Genomic DNA, 21,733 nt, shown 5'->3' on the forward strand with positions numbered 1-21,733 from the left:
TGGCTTGGTGGTTAAGACAGCAGGCTCTGGGTTCAAATCTCAGCTGTGAATTTAGCCACCCCTAGCCTTGGTTTCCTTATCTTTGAAATGGCCCCAAAACCAGGTCTTCCCACTGGGGCTGGGAAGGACTAAATCATATACTGCCTATCAGGTGCTGGGATGTGGTACACACAGTATAAACTGTAGATGTTACTATTATTACTGTCATGTGCAACGATGGAGGGGCAGGACCTAGTCTTCTCTGTGATCCAGAATCCCAAGTCTCAGTTTCTCCCTCCATAGAATGGGAGTGGCAGCAGTGCCCCCCTCCCCTCGCTGATTTCACCTACTTGCTGGGTGTGCATCTGCCCCAGCTCGTGCTCCATGTGTGTTGAAGATTACGAGCCACAAAGGACACACAGCCAGGATGGAGACTACAGATGGCACAGACAGCGTAGTGTTTATTACCAGGAGGATGCCTGCATGGCCTCCAGGCATCAGAGTTTTGACACAAGTGACTTGAAGGCACTGGTTTCCGTCCAGCCCCAACCCCTGCCCACTGGGCAGGGGGCCCCATCACCAAACAGACCCAGTCCCACCCCCTCTTCCAGGGCTGCAGCTCCACTGGGTGGCCGAGGGTCCGGAATGCCTTGCACTGCCAAGGTTCCCAAAATAGAATGGGGTGGACAGCTGTCGGTCAAGGAGTGTCAGGCAGGGGGCTCTTCCCTGGAGCTGGTTTGGGGCTAAGAGACGCTGGGGGGCAGGCGGGCAGCCGCGGTCTTCTCCACCACGAAGCCATAGTTGTACTGAGGTAGGGTGAGGGGAGAGCACAGTGATGAAGGGGTAGGGGAGTGGGGGGGGGAGGGGCCAGTGCCTGAGGAATGGTGAGAGGTGGGGAAGCACTTAGGAACGGAGGGATCTTGAGCCCTCGAGGTGGGATGTAGCTGGGATCATGGGGGCCAGAGGGAGACTGAGGTGGCCTGCAGCCCCCAACCCCACCCCCTCCCCAGCTCTGCACCTACCTCCTCCTCGATGTCCGCCAGCGACTTGATAGTCAGATCAGCAAAGGCAGAGAAGGCCTGGCAGGCAGGAGCAGGTCAGGCCCCAACCTGGAACCCCCATTCCCTCATCTTTAAGGAGAGCCTCCTCAATATTTGCCCAACCGTCCTCTCCCCCAACCAGCCATACCTCTAGCACCAGCATCCAGCCGCCCTTCTGGACTCCCTCATTCCGGGAGACCCTCCAGCCCCCACCCCTTGGTCTCCAGCCTCCTCCAACCCAGGAACTCCCCTCCATGAGTCACGGATGATGCTCCCGGCGTTCTGGTGCCTAGCAAGGCAGTGGGCAGGGGCTGACCCAGATTCCCCATGACCCTAACTCACCAGGGGGCCACAGCTCTTGCCCTCGAATCGGGGGTGCAGTGTGAAGGGAACCCCATCCATGGCTGAAGAAAGCAGGTGGGAGGAAGGAACTGAGGCAGCCTGCCTGCTGCCCATCCCAACCCAAGACACCCATCCCAAAGGTCTCAGCTCTTCCCAGTCTTTACAGAATCGGGGAGGCCTAGGGATGGTCCAACCTTGCCCCTGCCCCTTCTGGACTGTACAACCTCCGGCCAGTCTCACCCCGCCCCCACCCCTGTGCCTCAGTTTCCCTGTTCTGTGCTCACCTGACATGCCATAGAGGTTGGAGGCCTCATAGATGGAGTCGCTTCTCCGCAGGGTAGACGCCCGGGAGCCCAGCCTTGACAGCGTCCGCTCCAGGAAGCCACCCTTGCTGGTGGAAGCAGGACAGCCCAGGTCAGGCCTGATGCCATTCCCCTTCCATGGCTGCTCCCATCCCTGAGCCCAAGGACTCACCTGGGCTGTCCAGGCGGGTCCAGGGAGAGGTCCCTCATATCTCGGCTGAGAGCTCGGGGCTTGGGCACTGGACGTGGGGCCTTGGCCTTCTTGCACCAGATGGCAAAGCCACCCATGTCCCTAGAGGAGGAGGAGAGAGGAGGGGCTCTGGTCTAAGATGCAGCCAGGGCTGAAAACAGCTGGCAGGGGAGGTAGGCTTCTGGGTGACCTCACATCTCAGCCAACACTGTCAGCAACATACTAACCAATGTTGCCGGGTTCAGTCACCATACTAGGCACTTTAGACACACCAGCGCCTTTACTCCTCATGACCACCCTACAAGATTGGTACAACTGTCCCCATTTTAACATGTGGAAACTGAGGCCCAGGGAGGTGGCAGAAGGGAAGGACTCATGGGAATCCTTGAGGATCAGAGGGGGAGATGAGACTTGGGGGGGCGGGGTGAGGAAGGAGGCCAGAGACCGAGGGGGCAGCCCTACCCTACTCGCAGGTAACCAGGCACCGTCTTGGTCTTCCCACTCAGCCGGACGTCAAATACAGCCGTGTCTGCGACCCCCAAGGGCACCAGCTTCACACACATGCGTTTCTTCTTTGACACAGAGGCCTCTGGGAGTGGGAGGCAAGGAGGGGAATGAGAAAAGGGAAGAAGAAACAGGGCAGGGGCCCAAAGATGGCTCCAGGATGATGCTCGCCAGGGTGCTGTTTAAGGCAGTCACTTGAATGGTGTTAGGACAGTGGCTAAATCATGAATGGTAAGGCAAGAGGAGGGGACTCCATGCAGCTTTTAGGAGCCATTGGGGCAGGCTCATCTTTAGTGACATGGAGGAGCATCCATGGGGTGGCCCTGGGTACCACAGCGAGGGTGGATAGCTGTGGGATCAGACAGAACAGGGTACCCAGCCTGGCCCCCTCCAAACTCACTTTCTCTCAGCCCTCTAATCCAGGGGTCAGCAAACTGCAGCCTGTGAGCCAAATCCGGTCCAAAGTCTCTTCCTCTATGGCTCATGAGCTAAGAATGGTCTTTACATCCATACATATATGTAACAGATACCACCTGGCCTGCAAAGCCTAATATATTTACTACCTGGCCTTTTACAGAAAAAGTTTGCCAAGTCCTGTATCAATAGATATATGCTAAGAGTTAAATATAAATGACAAGACATGGTGGGGGCATGCACGGGAGGCAGGGAGAGCCTGATAGTTAGAAAGCAGAGCAGTCACGGCCGGGAGGGCAACACTAGGGCAACCGAAGCCCGTGTGCAAAAGCCTGGAAATGAAAAATAGAACTGCGTGTGGTTCAGCTTGGCTACAGTGTTAGGAGATGGAGTAGTAACAGTAACAAAACTGGTTGCATTGACTGGACTCTTACTCTAGGAAAGAGACTGTACCAACCCCACATTTTTACCCAGGGCAGGGCACATCGTCCCGCCCTAGATCAGGGCTCTTTAGTCCTCAGCCAACAATGTCATCACCCAGTGCACCGAAAGGGCGGCCAAGACTCAAAATTCGCGCACCTGTGGTCAGTCCATTCCCTTCCAGGTCCTCCTCTCAGGGACGCGAACGTACTCCCCGACTCCACCCCATCTCACCCCGCTACATTGTCGACGCGAGACTCACTGGAGTCCAGGGGGTCACAGACTGGGGAGAATCCTGGCGGGAGGGGACTCTTGTCCACCAGGACCTGGATATCGACCACCACATTCTCCTGTGGATTCTAGGGTGGAGGGGGAGACACACAGCGAGTCACCCAGCAGCAGAGACGGCGCGCCCCGAGAATGGACTGCGCGAGTGGGAGGATCCCGGGGATTCTGAAGGCAGGCGCCACTTACCTCTAGGCTGCCCAAAGGATTGAGGCACAGGAAGTAGCCAGATTTCTGCCCGAAGGTCTTGCCGAAGCTAGCAGGAGCCCCCTCCACGGTGCAGGAGATCTAAGGCGCGGACGCGGGTCAGCGCCAAGCTCCTACCCGACCGCAGCCGCCTCTGTCCCCATTAAAGCCCCCGCCCTGGTGCCGCCGCATCTCCCTTTACTTGTCCCGCGTCCCCCGACGTCGCTCACCGCACTGAATCCCCGCGGCGGAGGCGCGGAGGCCGACGACCAGGCCAGCCCAGCCAGCGGAGACGCGTCGGTCCCCGGCCCTGGATCCATCCCGTGAGACAAGTGCGGAAGGCGGTAGACCGCCTCGGACCTCCGAGCCGCTGCCCGAGGAGAGTTCGGGCAAATATCTGAACTACAACTCCCAGAAGACTTTGTGAGGTCGGGTCCGGAAGCGCCGTATGCGCGTGCTGGGAAAGCGACCCGCCAATGGCATGGAGACAAGAAGCCACGCCCCCCGCCCATCCCGCAAGTGCACCCGTGAGCGACGTTTGCGGAAAACTGTCTCGCTTTCTTCTCAGGCCCAGTAACTTCCGCCGGAAATGTCCGGGCTCAGCGCTTAGGGATTCGCTAGCTGCAAACCAGAACTACGCTCCCCAGAATTCCTTGCGGTATTAGCCTGTCTTCCAGAAACACAGTGGGTGTTTCCGGGAAATTGGGGAGACAAGTATGAAAAACCCGCAATTCTAGTTCTAGAAAGTCCTCCCAAGGAAAACTTTTATGGATTATGCAGTGATTAGTTTAACTAAAAATAGGGACCAATTTGAGCCATGAAATCTTGGTGTAACTTGAGGACTTGCTCACAGATACAATAAGTTTTTTTTTTTTAATGTGATATGAAAGTATTTAGTATGGCTGCTTCCTTTTACACCCTCAGGTGGAAGATATGGAAAGCTAGGGAACAGAATATTATCTACTTTTGCATGTTTTACAATTTTCTACAATATCATGGGTTAGCCCACCGCATGGTTTTTGTACCACTGTAACAGAGCACGACCCTATTGTTATCAGTGACCATCTGATATCTACAGTGGTGTTTGTAACTACCTCAACTGTATAATGGTTTAAAGAGTTTTTCTCATGCTCTTGCTGACCAGGGTTAGGCTGGAGAGGAGGGAGGCATGGGTGGTCCACCCAAACCCTGGTGGTGCTGTGTGAGGGGATCATGCTCAGTGCCCTGCTTTTGCCCCCAGTGCCCTCCTCATAACCCTGACACCTCAGAAGGGGCAGTGGAGTGTTTTGTGCATCTTGTTATTCATAGTTGTTGTTGATCCCTGTGGTTTCCTTGTATCCTGTTTTTCGAGCTGCAGCCCTCAGCCTGCTTAAAAGGCTAAAAGCATTTATCAGCCTGACTTTAAGCTGCACAAATTTTTCTCTAGAGCTCTTTTCCACAGAGCCTCTTTCTGTGCACCTTTTGTTCTAGGAACAAGAATATTGAGAAAGTCCCAAAGCCAGAGGTAAACTTCATACCCAGCAGAAGGAAGGGGACCATTGTATATGCAAAAACAAGAAAAACTTTGCAATAATTTGTTACCCTGTGTATGATCTCTATGGAAACTAGCTCCACCCCTTGAACTCTTGAACTTTTGCTATAAATCCCCCTGCCTTCTCTCCCCAGCAGGCTTACAGTCTTAGAGGCATTAGCCCACTATTACCTCCTTTGCCTGGCAAAGAAATAAAGCTGCCTTTTCAACTTCATCCAAAACTCTGTCTTTGAGTCACAATTCAGTAAGCAGGGTACAGAGGCTGTGTTTCCACCTGTAAGCTAAGAATGATTTTTATATTAGTGATGAAATAAAATTGTTCTTAAGGTGGGTCAAGAAAATTTTTACCATAAAATTTTCTCTGCTGTTTGGGCCACTACTCACTCCCCTTTAGTGTGTATTGTGCATCTGTAACTGAGCAGGACCCTATGGGGCCTTCCTGGGATAGGTCTGTCCCCCCCAACCCCATCCCATGTTCTCCACCTGCCTCTTATTTGTAGAAAAACTTTAGCCTCATAGGCCTTCCCTGAGTTCTAAAGAATAAATTTAATCAGAGAAGTGGGAAAATGCAGAAGCAAAGGAAAAGAGTCAAGCAAGACAAAACAGTAATAGTTTAGCCATTAAACAAAGTCAAGGACCTTTAGTTCCTCCTCAAGGGCTATAGATAATATTATAAGCCATGTTCTTTGAGCTGTTTTGCAAATACTGAAACCACCACCAGGTGGAAGAAGTTAACTGTATGTTGCCCACAAACATGTAGAGCCCGATGGGTTGGAACCAGAAGGTTGATGATGTTGACTCTTGATTACCTCACCACCAACCAATCAGAAGAATGTCCACAAGCTGATCATGTATCCCACAACTCCCACCCTCCCTCGCCCTGTCTTTAAAAACCTTTCCCTGAAAGCCATCAAGGAGTTCAGATCTTTTGGACAGTAGCTGCCTGGACTCCTTGCTAGGCGCCCTGCAATAAATGCTACACTTTCCTTCACGACAATCCAGTGCCAATAGATTGGCTTTAATTCACTACAATCCAGTGGCAATAGATTGGTGCACAGGCAAACTGACCCAAGTTTGGTTTGGTAACACATCTGCATTATATATTAACTAGATCTCCTTAACACAGGAATGCCTGCTCAACAGAAAAGCAATTTTCTTCTAGTGCCAGCAAGGGAACTCTTTATGAGATAATATTCCTTCCTAAATCCTGTAACGGGTCACAATGGCCCACTACTCACATAATATGTGCAGACCTGGCCTCTGTAAATTGTCAGAACCCTGTCTTGAAAACTATGCAACTGGGCTTTGACTTCTAACTGTCGGAACAATTCTCAGAACTTTCTGAAAGACTCTCTCTTGGGTTATAATTGCAGATTGACTCAAATAAAATTCTCTAAATCTTTCTTAGACTATTGATTAAATTTTGTTGATATTTGTAAATGGAAGAAAAATCAAAAGAAGAATATTTAATGACATATGAAAATTATATGAAATTCAAAACTCAATGCCCATGAGGAAACAAACATCCTGGGAAAGATAACCCACTAAAGATACAGAAGTGAAGAAACTATGGGTCCCCTTGAAGTACCCCATTATTCCCACCACTTTGGAGGAATATTGGTTCCCAACCTCAGGAGTTCTCCCGATGAAATCTGAAACTGGTCCCCATACATAGAAGGCAAGGAAAAACAAAAGAAAGAGGTAGACCATTCCAGGTTGGTAGGTGGTTGCTTTAATCAGCAAAGGAACTTATTTATGAGGCTTTCTGGGAGGCAACCACAAGACCAGTAGATCTCCACACTGCTCACCAGAATCTTAAATGTTTACATAGAGACCTTAACTGGATTCAGTCACATATACTGTTCAGGTGGCCTCAACAACACTTCACTCTCTCAAAGCTGAGTCTTTGAAAATGGCTCCCATTGTGGGAATAGTGGGTGGAACATACATTCCAAAGATGGGGAGCAGGGGTAAGGGGCCTCTGATTGCCACGAGCCACCTCGAGGGTCAACTGACAGTCATGTTCTCTCAATGACCTCCTCCAACACTCCACCCCTCGTGACCGGCTTGTACAATCTGACATGGCCCCCTCTTCTACCACATGTGATGAATGGTCAGCCAGGAGTATCATTAGCATGGAGGGGGCATGTTGGGTGGCTCTCCAGCTGCAATGGAGGCAGATAGCACAACAACAACATAGGCACACGCAAAACGAAGCAGGGATTGGGGTGGGAGGGTATAGCTCAATGGTAGAGTGTGTGCTCAGCATTCAAGAGGTCCTAGGTTCAATCCCCAGTCGCACCATTTAAATAAATAAATAAATAAACCTAATTACCTGCCCCTCCCAAAAAAAAAGAAATATGGATTAAGATAACAATTCTCAAAATAAGTAACAATTTTTTTTCCCACCAAGAGCCTCATGATTTGAATACTGATTTATTAAGTCCCTGAGGCTGGGAGTCACTCAAGGCCTTCACTTGTGTCCTCATGTGCTTTAATAAAGACGATACGTTAGCAGACGCATCAGGCATGAACACACAACATTCTACTTGAATAATGACACAGGTGCCTCCTTGCGAGGCAGTAATGATGTCCGAGGTCATCCTGTTTTGAAGGATAGCTTTTCTCATTGCAGACATGTCACTGTTCAGGAAGTGCAGACTTTGTCAACTATCACTTAAGACTTGCTGGGTGAATTGAGTAAGGGCTTCTATGAGTGCTCCAGGCCAATAAAGGGGAAAAAGACAGTGGTCAAATGATTGTACCAGTGGAAAACAGAATGTGCCCATCTGGACTGGAGGAGAGGGAGGTTCACAACTTTTGTGACTGCGGGGTGGATTCTCTCTGCACCCAGGATGCAGCAGCCCAACCATCCAGGTGGAAGCGATGGCCAAATATTTTTGCCCCACATCCACTGGGTCTCATTAAGGATTACCCAATAAATACCTGGGCGGCATGACCAGTGCCAAACCAGTCGCTATCCTTTAATAGGACAGAATGCTGGCACAGTTTCCAATGATGTACTTCTCATATTCCTCATATTCCAACTGAGTTGGTTCTGTTGAGAATGTTTTTTCTGTTCCCAAAATAGAGGTGCCCAGGTACTCAAATATCCCTAACCTGGGGTTAACCAAATGTACCCATTTCGGATGTAAGCATAACCACCTGTGTCTCTGATGGTGGTACTTTTATTGGTCAGCAGTTTGCTGGGCTGTCGGTGATGACTAACAGAAAAAGAATATCCCCTGCTCAGTGTTACTGATAGTGTGTGCCTGGTTTTTGGATCAGTATTGGTAATATCAGATGAATTAAAGGCACTAATCTAAGGGGGAGGGTATAGCTCAGTGGTAGAGTGCATGCTTAGCATGCATGAGGTCCCCGGTACCTCCATTTAAAAAAAATCAAAATAAATACATACCTAATTACCTTCTCCCCACTAGAAAAGAAAAAAAAAGAGCTTTCATCCAGGTTTGTTTTTCTGTAATGTAATATACTGCGTTAGTGCCTTCTAATTCCCTCACTGGAGTGTTAGTGCCCACCACGGCAATCCTGATGAATTAGAGAGGAGCAGTTTTTCACATATCCAACAGCTGGAGTGATTCCTTTGCTGGGCATGTGTGTGGGTCCCTTTGGTGCCCACCCTGTGACTGGACAGCACAGAAGCAGCAGGAGTCTAAGGTCAAAAAGACAGATCCTTAGTAGGAACTTGCAGGGGAGGTCTTCCCCTTCACACTTATGACCTGATCCTTAGATGTTAATGTGGCTGCAGTTTTATGAACTTGACCTCGTTGTGCATATCAGACATGTCGGCAGAAAGAGCAGCACTGTCAGGAGTGAGGAGGTGGACTCGGGGAAGGAGAGACCAGAGCAGGACCCCTACCTTCTCCTCCCAGAACAGGACCCCCACCTTCTCCTCCCAGACCAGGACCCCCACCTTCTCCTGTCTTTCAATGGTGACTGTCCAGCTTATAGCAGGACAGCAGGGTCCCAGTAGAGACTAAGCAGGTCCCCCTCACCCAGGGGTGTAACTCACTCATCCTGGTGGGACATCCCACAGCGAACTCCACTGCTGGTGTGACAGGGCTTGGTGTTCTAGGCAGCACCACACATCGATCCACACTGAGAGTCGGGGCAGGGGCTCTCTCCCACCACTTCCGCACCTTTACAGTGTTGGGTGTCTGGGCAGGGCTCCTCAGTCTGGCATATGGGGCAACAGGCCTTCCTGGTTGATTATTTAAATGTATTAAAGCCTGGGGCAGTACTTTAGTCCGCCTAGCGGGTGGTTTTTCCTCTTAGTCATTTAATCTGCTGCTTTAAAATTCCGTTCTCTCTTTCTACCAACCCTGCTGCCTGCAGCTTTGGGTTGGAGGATGGGGGAGGGGTGGAGATGGAACTTCTGCTCAGTGTCATGTGCTTTGGCCCAATCTTGCACATCATGACCCTTAAAATGTAACCCCCAGTCACTGTCTATTCGATGAGAATATCTGTACTCAGTTCCTCTAATCCCCTAGTGGTGGACAGTGACAGGGGAAACCTTGGGTTAGGCTAGATGTGGTATCCACCCAAACCAAGACAATTAGAACCCTCACTTGCCAATCCCTCACTGGTTGGGAATTCCAGTGGATGGCCCCAGATTCCACTGGCAGCTGCCTGGGGCATTGTTTAGAACACACAGGACCAACTGTTACTGCATTAACCAAGTCACTGTATTTCGAGGGCAATTTAGCATCCTTGGCAATATGCCATCCCACTACGATGGCTGCTCGTCCTATAAGCCCAATCTGCTGTATCTACTTAAGAGCCCATTAGGGCTTCTACTGGGTTAGAGCATCAGCTCTCCGATTGCCAGGGACATGGAAAACAGTGAGGATCGCCTCTGGTTACTGGAGGTGAACCCAAATGTCTTTTCACATATCTTCACCCTGCAAGGGCTTATTCATGATCATCCACTCCTTGGCTTCCCATTGTCCAAACCATAGGGTTAATGCCTTGAAAACAGCCCAACTATTAATGCAAAGGGTTAACAAACACCCGGGGGTCTTGAGTGATCGCCAGGAGTTCAGCCCACTGGCTGCTGCAGTTTGTTTGCCATCCAGATGGTGGCAGTGTTGGGCTGAATAGTGACTGTAATCCAATGACCTGCTGCCCAACCAGATTCAGCTCAACTGCAGCCATCAGCAGAAATTTCCCCCACTTCCTCTCTACACGCTGCGAGGGCAACCACAGGAAGAGGGGTGGGGCATTTGGAGGCTCTACATACTCTGCAAGATCCAGCAGTACCCACGTTTCTAGAGACAGTGGGCTGGCCAACAGGGGGCTCTTGTGCCGCATATAGGACGTCACTCAGTGACTGTGGGAGTTTGAGCCGTGGCAGAGGGGTGTCGATGGAACATACTCTTAACACACCCCTTGATAAGAACTGACGTTATTTCCATGGTATGCTGGTTTTCGCTAGAGGCTCTACTTGGAGGGGCGTGATGTATTCTGCTAGAGCTTTTGCTTTATGGGGGTATATTGGGTTTCTGCCCCCTTCCGGAGCTGGAACCAAAATCTGAGGGATACTCTCTCCTGCTGTCTCTGCCACGGTGCGCAATCCATACCGTCCAGAGTCACAGATACATCTAACTCTCATGGTAACCCTGCTTGGGAGATGCCCAGAGCTTTAATCTGCTTCACTAGTATTTTTGCCTTCTCAAGTATTTTTGGCTTGCTGCTCTAATCCCCAGTCCCACACATGCCCTTTCTTTGCTTAAAGGTGGTATAAAGGATGGAGGCACTGCGCCAGGTGGGGAATAAAAGTCCTCTGAAACCCCCAAATCCCTACAAAGGCTTGTACCTTTTTCACATTATTAGGGGTTGATAGGCTTGCCCCTTGTCAATCACAGCTCTGGGGACAAGGATGGGGGGAGACCTCTCAGGCATTTCCCGTCTGAAGTCTATGTCTTAGAATAGTGAATACAGGAAAGCACATTGAAACTGGAAGAATTAAACGAGTGCTTTCAGAAGACACAGTGCAGGAGTAAACAGGAGACAATAGTTAATGGACTTTTCACAAAAATAGCAGAACTTCAAACATTAAAAAAAAATATTACTATCTTAAAAGAAATGTTTGGAACCAAAAGTTTTATCAATAATACATTGATAGCCTGTATTTTGAAAATTCAGGGACCATGGATTTGGATAAGAATCCACAGTCAGTTAATAGTCCAGATGAAAGAGAGACTTCTGTAAATTCTAAGCCTTTGAGTCCAGACATCTTGAGAAAGCTGTCTCATCAGATGTCATCCACTTCAGCTCTGGGAAATCTTTACCTTCCGGTCACCAGATGGTGTGAAAGTCCAGTCAGGGTTTGGTGCTTTCTCTAAATATGTCACATGAATCTAAGAATCTATTCTCTTAAGTGTGGTGCCACAAGGGCTGGTTGACAGAATGTGGTAAGGGCCTTTCCAGCAAGGTTGAAGAAAGAATCCTTCTAGAGGTGTATTTTCTGATAGACAAAATTTCCAGGTTGCAAGGTGTGATGCTTAAGGTCTTCATCGCCCTGGAGCACACTGTGCAAAGATCGCTCTACCAAAGCGTGGTAATTTTTAATAGAAGCAATTAGGCCTTACAATATTGAAGCATATCTACTTTTATTAGCTGCAGATAAAAAGAAGTGGGGGCTAGGTGCATTGAACATCCTATAACTATCTCAAAGAGCGAGAGTTTATGAGTTCCAAAGGGGGTGCATCTGAGATTTAGAAGAACCAATGGCAATGCTTTTGGCCAAGGTATTTGGAGGGTATTCACAAATGTTGAGTCTTCATAGTGCTGTTGGTGAGTTCGACTAACCTGGAGGACTTGAGGATGATAAACACAATAAAAGTGTTATCAACTGGCCAAATAGCACAGACTTGTTGAAGTACCTGACCTGTAAAATGGGTTCCCCTATTACTATAAAGTTCCAGAGGGGGTCCCCAGGTAGGGATAATCTTTTCTAGCAAAATTTTAGCCGCAGAAACAATGGCCTGTCTACAAGGGAAAGCTTCAGTCCAGTGAGAAAACATACAGCTCTGTTTATATCCATGAGATGGGGGCATGAAGCTGCATGAAGTCCATTTCTCAAACCTCCAATGGGCTGTTAGGCAATTCAAAACATCCTGGAGCAGCGCGAACAGGTTTCCCTGCATTGTACTTTGGACAAATGGGACAAGCAAGGTAAGCACTTTTTGCAGCTTTATTAATATTTCCCCACCAATATTGATTAATGCGTGCTATCATTTTTGTCAGTGGACCAATGGTTTAATGCATTGGTTTAATGTAAGAAGTGGGGCTCTTATATATATAATAATGGTTTGTATTATTATATATAATATAAAATAAACATAATGTAATAATAATACAAGCCACTATTTTATATATATGATTATATATTATAATATAATGGCTTAATGTAAGAATTGCAAATCTTAGAATTTCTGGTCGGACACATTTGTTATTTGACCAAACCAGAATTTTCCCTTTTTATCAAACCAACAGTTACTAGATTTCCAATATTGATTTTCCCTTCCTGGGGACAACTGTTGGCCATTTCTAGTCAATTTTCTAGATTGTCATTTTGAGGAGCACCCCTTTGGACTATGACAGAGGTTTGGCCACTGGTTCCTTTGAAAGCAGCATTTTTGGCAGAAATATCAGTGAATGGATTTCCTTTAGCCTCTAGAGAGTCAAGCTAGGAATGCCAGGGATCTTAATGCCAATGCGGCTGGCAAGAGTATGGCATCTGATGAATTTTGGATAATAGAGCCATTTTTAATATTTTCCCCACTAGAGGTAAGAAAACCTCACTGTTTTCATAACATCTCAAAGTCATGGGCTAGCCCAGTTGCATAATGGATATTGGTATAAATGTTTGAAGTTTTGCCTTTGGCTGAAGTACAAGCCTGAGTGAGAGTGCGTGATTCAGCCTGTTGGGTTGAAGTAGCCAAAGGTAAGGGTGCTGTCTCAGCGACTTTGAGAGGTGTGATAGCATACCGAGCATGATGTTTACCATGGCCATCCTTTAATTATGAACCATCAGTAAACCATGAGAAGTCTACAATGGTTAGAGGAGTCTCCCGCAGATTATCAAAGGGAGTCAAAAGGTGATCTGTCAGTGTTGGACAGTCATGAGGGAGTTCGTCAGTGAAGGAGAGGAGAAAAAAAGCAGGGTTGAGGTTATTATGACCTGAAAGAGTTATGTGAAGAGCAATCAGCAAAAGGATTTCACAGGAGGTGAGGCAACTGCCTGAAAAGTGTTGAGTGTGATGGAAATTCAGGAGGGTTTCTACTGCAGGGGGTACAAAGGTGGTTAATGGGGAATCCCATGATGATTTCTTTGGTGATTTCTTCTTAACCAGAAGGGCAGTCACAGGAGTGGTTCTGAGGCAGGGAGGGTATTCCAGTGCCACAGGGTCCAGATGTTGGCTATGATACCCTATGGGTCAATGATGGTCCCCATGTTTTCAGGTGAGTCCTCCAAGGACATTTCCTTCCTTCTCAAATAGAGAGGAGAGAAGGAATCTGATAATTAGGATGTCCAAGGGCGGGGGTCTCATTAAGCCCTTCTTTAAGGCTTCAAAAACTATGTCATCCTGACCTCCCCAAACAATGGGGCAAAGTTTGCTGTTTTTTAATGAAGCGTATAGGGGCTGGGCCTTAAAGAAAGAATTTTGGAGTCCAGTTTTGACAGTAGCCAGCTAGCCTGAGAAAACCTCATAGTTGGTGCTTAGTTTTAGGTTTGGGGAAGTTCAGGATCCCCTGAAGCCTACCTGGATCTAAATGTAGTCCTTGTTCTGAGATCAGGTGCCCTAAATATTGAACCTGAATTTGAGCAAACTGCAATTTTTCTTTGGAGACTTTACAAGACCAAAAGTTTTGACAGGTGGGTGCTATCTTCCTGTGAAGAGGTTTGAGAATGGCAACATAGAAGCAAATCACCCATATATTTTGGAAAAAAAAAAAGTAGAGCCTGAAGAAAATTTTACATCATCCAAATCAGATTTTAAGATTTGTGAAAATTAAGAGGGACTTTCTGTGAAGTCCTGGGGCACTACTGTCGAGGTGTATTGCTGTCCTTCCCATGTGAAGGCAAAAAGATATTGGCCTGCCTTGTAAACTGGAATACTGAAGAATGCACTGCATAGATCAGTTATGGTGAATCTTTTGCTTTCAGTGGGGATGAATGTTAGTAGTGTTGATAAGTTAGAAACAACAGGGTGACAAAAAAATAACAATGTTGCTCATTGCTTGAGGGACCTAGACAAACCTACCTCCTCAACCCTTGGGTTTTCTCAAAAGTAGAATAAAAGTGTTACAGGAACTAGCATAAAGGTTAATGAAGCCCATTATAATGACTTGCAATCTTCTATTAGAAGCTTTATAGCTTGAAGGGCTTCTTTACTTACAGAGTATTGATTAATTCTAGGGAGAGGTTTTGAGAGGTCTGTTTGGATCTCAATGGAAGATGCACTGTGGATTTTGCCAACATCAGTTGGAGATTTTGCCCATAAGGAGGGTGGTAGCTGAATCAATAGGGACAAATGATCATTGTCTCCAGAGTCAGCTCCAGTATCATCAGAGATGGGGCAAATAAAAAATGCTGAAGGGTTATTTAATTAACCGTATTGGCTATTTTGATTGCTACTCTCAAATTCTAGAATTATTTCCCCCTTTCTGGAGAAAGAAATTCTGGCATAATACTTTTCTAAGATGTTTCAGCCTGATAAATAAATAAGGGCTGAGGAACTAATGAGAAAAGGGTGTGTCTCTCTCAAGGGGCCTAAACAAAAGGGAATAGGTTCATTCTTGAGGTTCATTAGAGACTCCCAATATTAGAACTGTTCCAGTACTGTGAGGCAGGGGCTGCTTTAGAGCAGAGGAATTGAACATCCAGAGTGTGTCTCCAGTGTCAATAAAGGACAGACACAGGTTCATTCCCAATCTGGAGAGTTGTTTCTCTGAGCAGATTAAGACAGAATATTGGAAAGAGCCGCTGTAATTCCTGGGAATTAGAAGGACATTGGAAAGCCTGGTAAGGGGACTGAAGATGCCTGGAAGCTTAACTTTATAACAGTCTCATTTCTAGTGTCCTGGCTTTTTGCAAAAATAGAGAAATTAGGTTTTTGGTTTTTAAAGACCTTCATTTGCTATAGTTAAAAATTAAGACTTTTGGTGTTCTTTCTTTTAGGTGACTCATCTAGGGTGCAAGCAAGCTGATTTGCCGAATTAACTACATCTGGAGTGGACATAATTTCCCATTCCACCCTGGTCCTTTTAACTAAAAGAGAAAGATCCCAGTTCAGCCCATTAATAAACATAGAGTTAAAGGCTACCCTGTGGATTCAACATCTGAAAAAGACCAGAATTTTCTTTGAAAACAATCTGAAGTTGATTATAGTAGTTATGAACAGGTACATCAGATTTTTGTGTGCAAGCCTAAATTTTGTTCTGGTCATTGAGTGTAGAAAAAGCTACTGCAATTGATCTGTGGAGGACTCTAGTGAGTGTTCTAGGCTCTTGACAAAAGTTAGGGGTTTGTTTTTCCTAAATCCTTTTCAGAGGATGTTCCCATTGGGTTAGCTAGTTTCATCCAATACTTGGTTTGATCCTTACCAACAAGCATGTGGACTAACTGAGATAAATCTAGACAGCCAGGCTTGTTTTGAGATAGGCTGGGACCTGGCACTCTTTACCAGGAGTGCCTGCACCCAGACAAATGGCTCCTCAAGCAACAGAGTACAAAGAAATTACAAGGCACTAAAAATATCTACAACACATGTTCAGTTGGGGCAACTATGAACAATAAGATACAAAAAGGCCACAAACCAGCTGCCATTTCGGAAGTGCCAGCAAAAGCAAGGTACTGGGCATGATCCCATCACACAGCACCTCCATGGGCATGTGCAGAACACCTAAGCTATGCCTCCTACCCAAACCACTGATCTGCCCCCACCCTCTCCCTGTTTAAGGACCGAGCTTGTTTCCTCCTCCACTCAGCTCAGGGAGTGATTAAGGGCATTTGTTTCTTATTTTCACTTCCTCCTGCTGCAGCAGTCCCAGTAAAGTCATGCTTGAATTTCTTTATTTTTTAATAATATTCTTTTTAAATTAATTGATTGATTGATTGATTGTGGGGGAGAGGGTAATTATGTTCATTTATTTATTTATTTACCTTTTTAATGGAAGTACTGGGGGTTAAACCCCGGACCTTGTGCTTACTAAGCATTCACTCTACCACTGAGCTATAACCTGCCTCCCATGCCTGAATTTTTTATCCAGCCTTTTATCAATTTCTATTGATTAAAAATTCTGAGAACCTGGGTCTGTAATAGGTTGAACTCCTATGTGAAATTCTCCAGCAAACCTATCGGAGCCCTCAGTTACTTTAGGGAACTCTTGCAATTCATATGGTTTGCAATTCAGCCTCAGTCCAGGGAACCTAAGAAACTTGTGTTTTATTTGGGTCCTTAGAAGATTTCACTTTAAAAGGGCAGATTCTGATTGGTTTGGGGTGAGGGGGTGAGAGAGATTTAGGGAAAAAGGTAAGTTTGGCCAGAGAATTAGGATGGGGAAGCAAAGGGTACAGAGGAAGTGGAGGCAGTGCAAAGAGAAAGAGGAAGATGGCAACAGATGTGGAGCCTTAGCACAAGACGGGTGCTGCAACACAGAAAAGTTGAAGGAGAGGAAAGAGAGCCTCAGGGCCATGTTGTCTCTCTTTGTTTGCTTCAGTTAACTTAAAAATTGTGTTTTGCAGAGAGGCCATTTTTGACTCCTGATAATGTTTGGAAGCCTCAAAATATCAATCAAAATAGGCATCCCATTCAATTTGGACAATTTTAGAGCCATGGCTGTCCAATATTAAGAAAATTAAGTTTAGGGAGTTCAAAAGTTCCCCAAAATGGCCATCAGTGTTCTAAATTATTTTGGGGTTAAGTCAGTCCATTTAGTTAGAAATGGGCATGAGTAGAGACTGATTGGGGAGTGGGGGGTAATTTGGTTTGTTTGTTTGTTTGTTTGTTTTTAGAGGAGATACTTTGAATTGAACCCAGGACCATGAATATGCTAAGCATATGCTCTACAACTTGAGCTACACCCTCCCCAGGATTGTGATTTTTAAACATAAAGTTGACTGGGATCCCTAAAGGGGAGTGGAGGGGAACCCTCAAAACATTTAGATGACTGTAATCCCATTTCTTAGAGGTTTTTCTTTAGAGCAAAGGAAAAAAAATCTTAAACAGCATAGTTCCCATAGAAACACCCAGGTTCCAAAAGGAACCAGACTGAGGACTAGTACAGTTTCAGTAGAAACAGCCTGGTTTCAAAAGTCAGGCCAAATGGGTAATCACAGAAAGGACAAAGCCTTAAAAAAAAAAAAAAAAAAAAAAAAAAAAAGCAAGTCCTCAATAAAGTCTGGAGACTTTAAAAATGCAAAAAAAGCAGATTTTAAATCCAGGAGAAAATTTACCCTCAAACTTGGGAAGAAAGGACTGGGCTCAGTGGGCTCTGTGGGTACCAGCACCTGTTTGCTTACCAGCCTCAGTCTTATTAGGGGTCCTTTGTGGACCCCACTTCTCAGACATCAAGTAAAATTTACCTAAAACAATTAAACAATCAGTTATTTTACCAAAAAAAAAAAAAGAAGAAGAAGAAGAAGAAGAAGAAGAAGAAGAAGCAGGGGGCGGGGGTACTCGGGAAAACAATTGCAATTTGGGATATGCAAATTATAGTGAACCACAGACAAGCCTGGAGAATGTAGGAGAGAAGTGTTCTCTTATAGAGGAGAAGGGGGAGTTGAGAGGGGCTATTATAAACAAAGAGTCCACTGGAGGAAACTGGGAGTTCAAAGTGTAGTGGCTTTTCATTGGCTGAGTTGTGACAGTCTCTAATTGGCTGGTCTGTTGCCAGGCAGGGAGAAATCCTTCCTTCCTCCCTCCTGCTGAGTAGCAAAGTAGTCATCCTCTTCCTGTTGGAGGTGCAAAAGTACCGCCTCTGTCTGTTGCAGAATTGACACTGAGAGGTAGGTCATAGGAGCTCACCCTTCTGGCCTCCCCACCCCATTTTAAATGAGGTTTCTGTTTATTCGTTTTCACGTTTCCCCATTTTGATCAAAATCTTTCTCTGAAAGCTGATCGAGAGTCAGGTTTGTTTGTTTGTTTTCCCAGGTCAGTAAGCTCAGCAGGTATGTATTCTCTCATCAGGAACACTTCCTAAACTGGGGGCTGCCCCACCGGCTGGGTTTGTGGTTGCTGTGCTTCTGCTGTCCTTGGTATTAGGGGTCTGACAGCACAAGGTGCTTCATCCATTTCACCGTCAATCACCACAACATCCTCCCCTTCAGTCTCCTCACTTTCCCAGGGGTCCCACCTCTTAGTGGCTTTATTCCAGGTGCTCCAACCTTAATCTGAGGCGGCTTGCACCCTCCTAGCTTTGCAAAACAGCACACTCAGTTCTCCAACTTAATATCCTGCTTTCCCACCTTCTCCACTAGCCCCAAAGCTATCAGAGTAGTGAACAACCACATCTTTCTCTAACCTCAACTTTTCCTCCAATTTGCTAACTCGAGCTTCAGCCTCTAATTGGCATGGGTGTCCAGCTCCCTGTGACAGTCATTCATCTCCCTTCTTTGCTGAACTGCACTCTGCACAGTTCCTCAAACAGTACATTAGACCAGCTAATGTTTTCAGGGCATCTCTGTACTCATGTGGAGGTCCACAAGCATCTAACATACAGGACACTCTTCCTCACACAGAGGTCGATGGCCATCCAGTAATTTCCCCCTCAGATGCCTCTTTCCCAAGGCCCATTCCTTCAGTCTCCTGGCTGGCTCACCAATTGTTGGCTCCCAACCTCCAGAACCAACGCGAGCTGGTATTCCCTGAGTGAAATCTGAAACTGGCCCCTGTAGACAGAGGGTAAGGAGTGACGGAAGAAGGAGGCAGAACACTCCATAATTGTAGGTGGCGGGTTTAATAAGCAAGGAAACTTACTTAAAAGGCTTGTCTTGGGCGCCTGCAAGATAAGTAGGTCTCAGCCCTCACCCACCATGATCTTACAAGTTTATACAGAGATCTTAATGGGGTTCAGTCAGATGTATCAACCAGATGGCTTCAAAAATGCATTATTCTTTCAAGGTTGTGGCTTAAAGTGGCTTGAAGTGAGAAAAGTGGGCAGAACATATATTCCAGTATAGAGGAAGGGGGGTGGAAAAGGATAGAGGAAGAGATAAGGAGCCTCTAATTGCCCCATCCAGCTCTCAGGTCAACTGGTCATCACATCCTCTCAACAACCTCTTCCAACAAGAAAACATGGTTTGGATGCCCACACTCAGTCCTGGGGCTGCTTCAGAGGCCCAGGACTGAGAAAGGGGTGCTGATTGAACTGCAGACCCAGGGAAATGTCCAATGTGGGTCGAGGGCACTCTGGAGCTGGTGTGTTTTATAGGAGAGGGAGGGGCTGCTGGAATGGGGACCAGGGAAGGAGCTGGAATGAAAACAAGAACAACTGTGACACGATTGGAGAGATAAGAATCCACCCAGGGGCAGGCAATGGATTAAATTCTAGATTCCTCTTTAGGGAAAGCAAGAGCCAGGGAGACACACATTCTGCTGGGACCCAGGAACGCCATTTTGGGGAGCTCCATCTAAGGAAAGGATTCAATCAAATCCAAAACTTATCAACTGATGATAAGGATGAAGTCTCACAGGGTAGTAAGAATGCACTAGGCATTGAGCCAAACATTTTTGATATATTGATGTATTTAATTCTCATAATGACTTGGGATGTAGCTGGTATCACACCCATTCTATAAGAAAGCACTAAATAAATAAATAAGTAAAACTAATGAAAGAAACCACAGTGTCAGCAGGATGAAGTAGCTGGTCCAGAGCCAAGATGGAATTTGAGGGGAGGTCTGATTCCTAAGCTGCACCTAAGACCCTCCAGGGCAGTGCTTCTCACCCTCCGCACTCCTGAGATGGAGCATTCTCTGTGGCGGTGGGACCACCGTCCTGTGCACTGTGGGAAGTTGAGCATAAGCCCCGCCTCCACTCGCTAGAGGCCAGCGCCCTTCCTCCTGCAGCTGTGACAACCAAAACTGTCTCTAGCCATTGTCAAATGTCCCCCTGGGGGCAGAATTGCCCCTGGGCCAGCGGCTTTCTACAAGCATGGAGATGTCCCTCTGTCGCCCACACGGGGCTACGCACAACTAAAAACACTTCAATGTCCCAAAGTAAGGCGTTCTGTCAATGCAATGAAATGTATGTGTAGTTTAATGAACAGAAATAAAACAGTTGAACAGATACACGTTACTGCACGTAAAATAGATAAACAACAAGGACCTACTGTATAGCAAAGGGAACTAGATTCAATTTCTTGTAATGAGCTGTAATGGAAAAGAAACTGAAAAAATATATATGTACGTAATTATGTGCATAACTGAATCACTTTGTTGTAGACCTAAAACTAACATTGTAAATTGACTACATGTTAATAAAAAATAAGAATTAAAGAAAAGAAGGTGATGAGAGCTACACATAAAAGAACACACCCAGAAAATGAAAAAAAAAAAAAAACCTAAAAAACAACAAAAAAAGAAAGAAAATAGTTGACGGAGGGAAGCAGGATGATTGGATCTTTGCGTCCTTTACGGACTTTTTTCTTTAATGTCTCTACGTTATCATCTTAATATTAACCATGAAAAGAAAAACCTTTGTGCATGCTCTCTGCTCCTAGAATCATGTCACTTCCCTGCCTACCCCAACCTTCTCTCTTTTTTTTTTTTTCTGAGAAGTATAGTCAGTTACAATGTGTCAGTTTCTGGTGTACAGCATCATGTTTCAGTCATGCACATACATACATATATTTGTTTTCATATGCTTTATTATTATAGGTTACTACAAGATACAGAATATAGTTCCCTATGCTATTACAGAAGAAATTTGTTTTTTATCTTTTTTATATATAGTAGTTAATATTTCCAAATCTTGAATTCCCAATTTGTCCCTTCCTATCCCCTTTACCCCTGGTAACCATAAGATTGTTTACTATGTCTGTGAGTCTGTTTCTGTTTTGTAGGTAAGTTCATTAATGTCTTACTTTTTCTTTTTTTAGATTTCTCATATGAGCGATATCATATGGTATTTTTCTTTCCCCTTGACCTTCCCTTAAATGAGCCCCTTATAAACATTTGGTTTCTACTTGCCTACGAGGAATATTCCAGAACACTTCCTTGGAACTAAGTTTGTTAAAACAAAGAGTCAAAGCTGGAACTATTTGAATGACAAAATAAACAATGGAAAGTGTAAAAGAAATATCCCCGAGTCCACACTGATTTAAATAAATGATTGAATAAATAAATAAATGGGGGAGAAGAGACATCTCCCAGGCAGAAGAATCCCGAATAATTTATGCAGATGCTCTGCCCTCAAGGAGGTGGAGGGTGACTCCTCATCCCTTAGGTTTGGGCTGTATATAGTGACTTCCTTCCAGAGGGTACAGCACAGAAAGAGGGGAAGAGAGTAAC

At 46.1% G+C, this 21,733-nt stretch overlaps 1 protein-coding gene across 2 annotated transcripts; it reads right to left on the bottom strand.

Moving 5' to 3' along the window:
* Positions 1-420: 420 nt before the first annotated feature.
* On the bottom strand, positions 421-4,074 carry MVB12A (multivesicular body subunit 12A). Of its 2 annotated transcripts, none has more exons than XR_836538.3 (9): positions 3,893-4,074; positions 3,666-3,764; positions 3,454-3,550; positions 2,316-2,442; positions 1,836-1,955; positions 1,646-1,752; positions 1,362-1,423; positions 1,002-1,088; positions 421-785 (listed from the first exon to the last, which is right to left on the bottom strand). XR_836538.3 is itself a non-coding variant. In XM_010972122.3 (9 exons), the coding sequence occupies exons 1-9, from the start codon at positions 3,980-3,982 to the stop codon at positions 723-725; spliced, it is 822 nt and encodes a 273-aa protein (XP_010970424.1). In that variant the 5' UTR covers positions 3,983-4,063; the 3' UTR covers positions 421-722. The 2 variants fall into 2 exon arrangements, 1 of the variants encoding a protein (XP_010970424.1); XM_010972122.3 differs by having other exon boundaries at positions 1,002-1,058; positions 3,893-4,063.
* Positions 4,075-21,733: the final 17,659 nt, after the last annotated feature.

The sequence above is a fragment of the Camelus bactrianus genome, chromosome 22, assembly GCF_048773025.1.
Source record: "Camelus bactrianus isolate YW-2024 breed Bactrian camel chromosome 22, ASM4877302v1, whole genome shotgun sequence".
Taxonomy (NCBI): Eukaryota; Metazoa; Chordata; class Mammalia; order Artiodactyla; family Camelidae; genus Camelus; species Camelus bactrianus.

Bases quoted from the DNA above. Each gene is read 5' to 3' on its own strand.
- MVB12A (XM_010972122.3), bottom strand. From the start codon at position 3,982: ATGGATCCAGGGCCGGGGACCGACGCGTCTCCGCTGGCTGGGCTGGCC. The intron at 2,443-3,453 runs GTGAGTCTCGCG...TCCCACTCCCAG, and splicing joins CTGTGACCCCCTGGACTCCA to AGGCCTCTGTGTCAAAGAAG. The intron at 1,956-2,315 runs GTAGGGCTGCCC...CTCCTCCTCTAG, and splicing joins CCTGGTTACCTGCGAGTAGG to GGACATGGGTGGCTTTGCCA.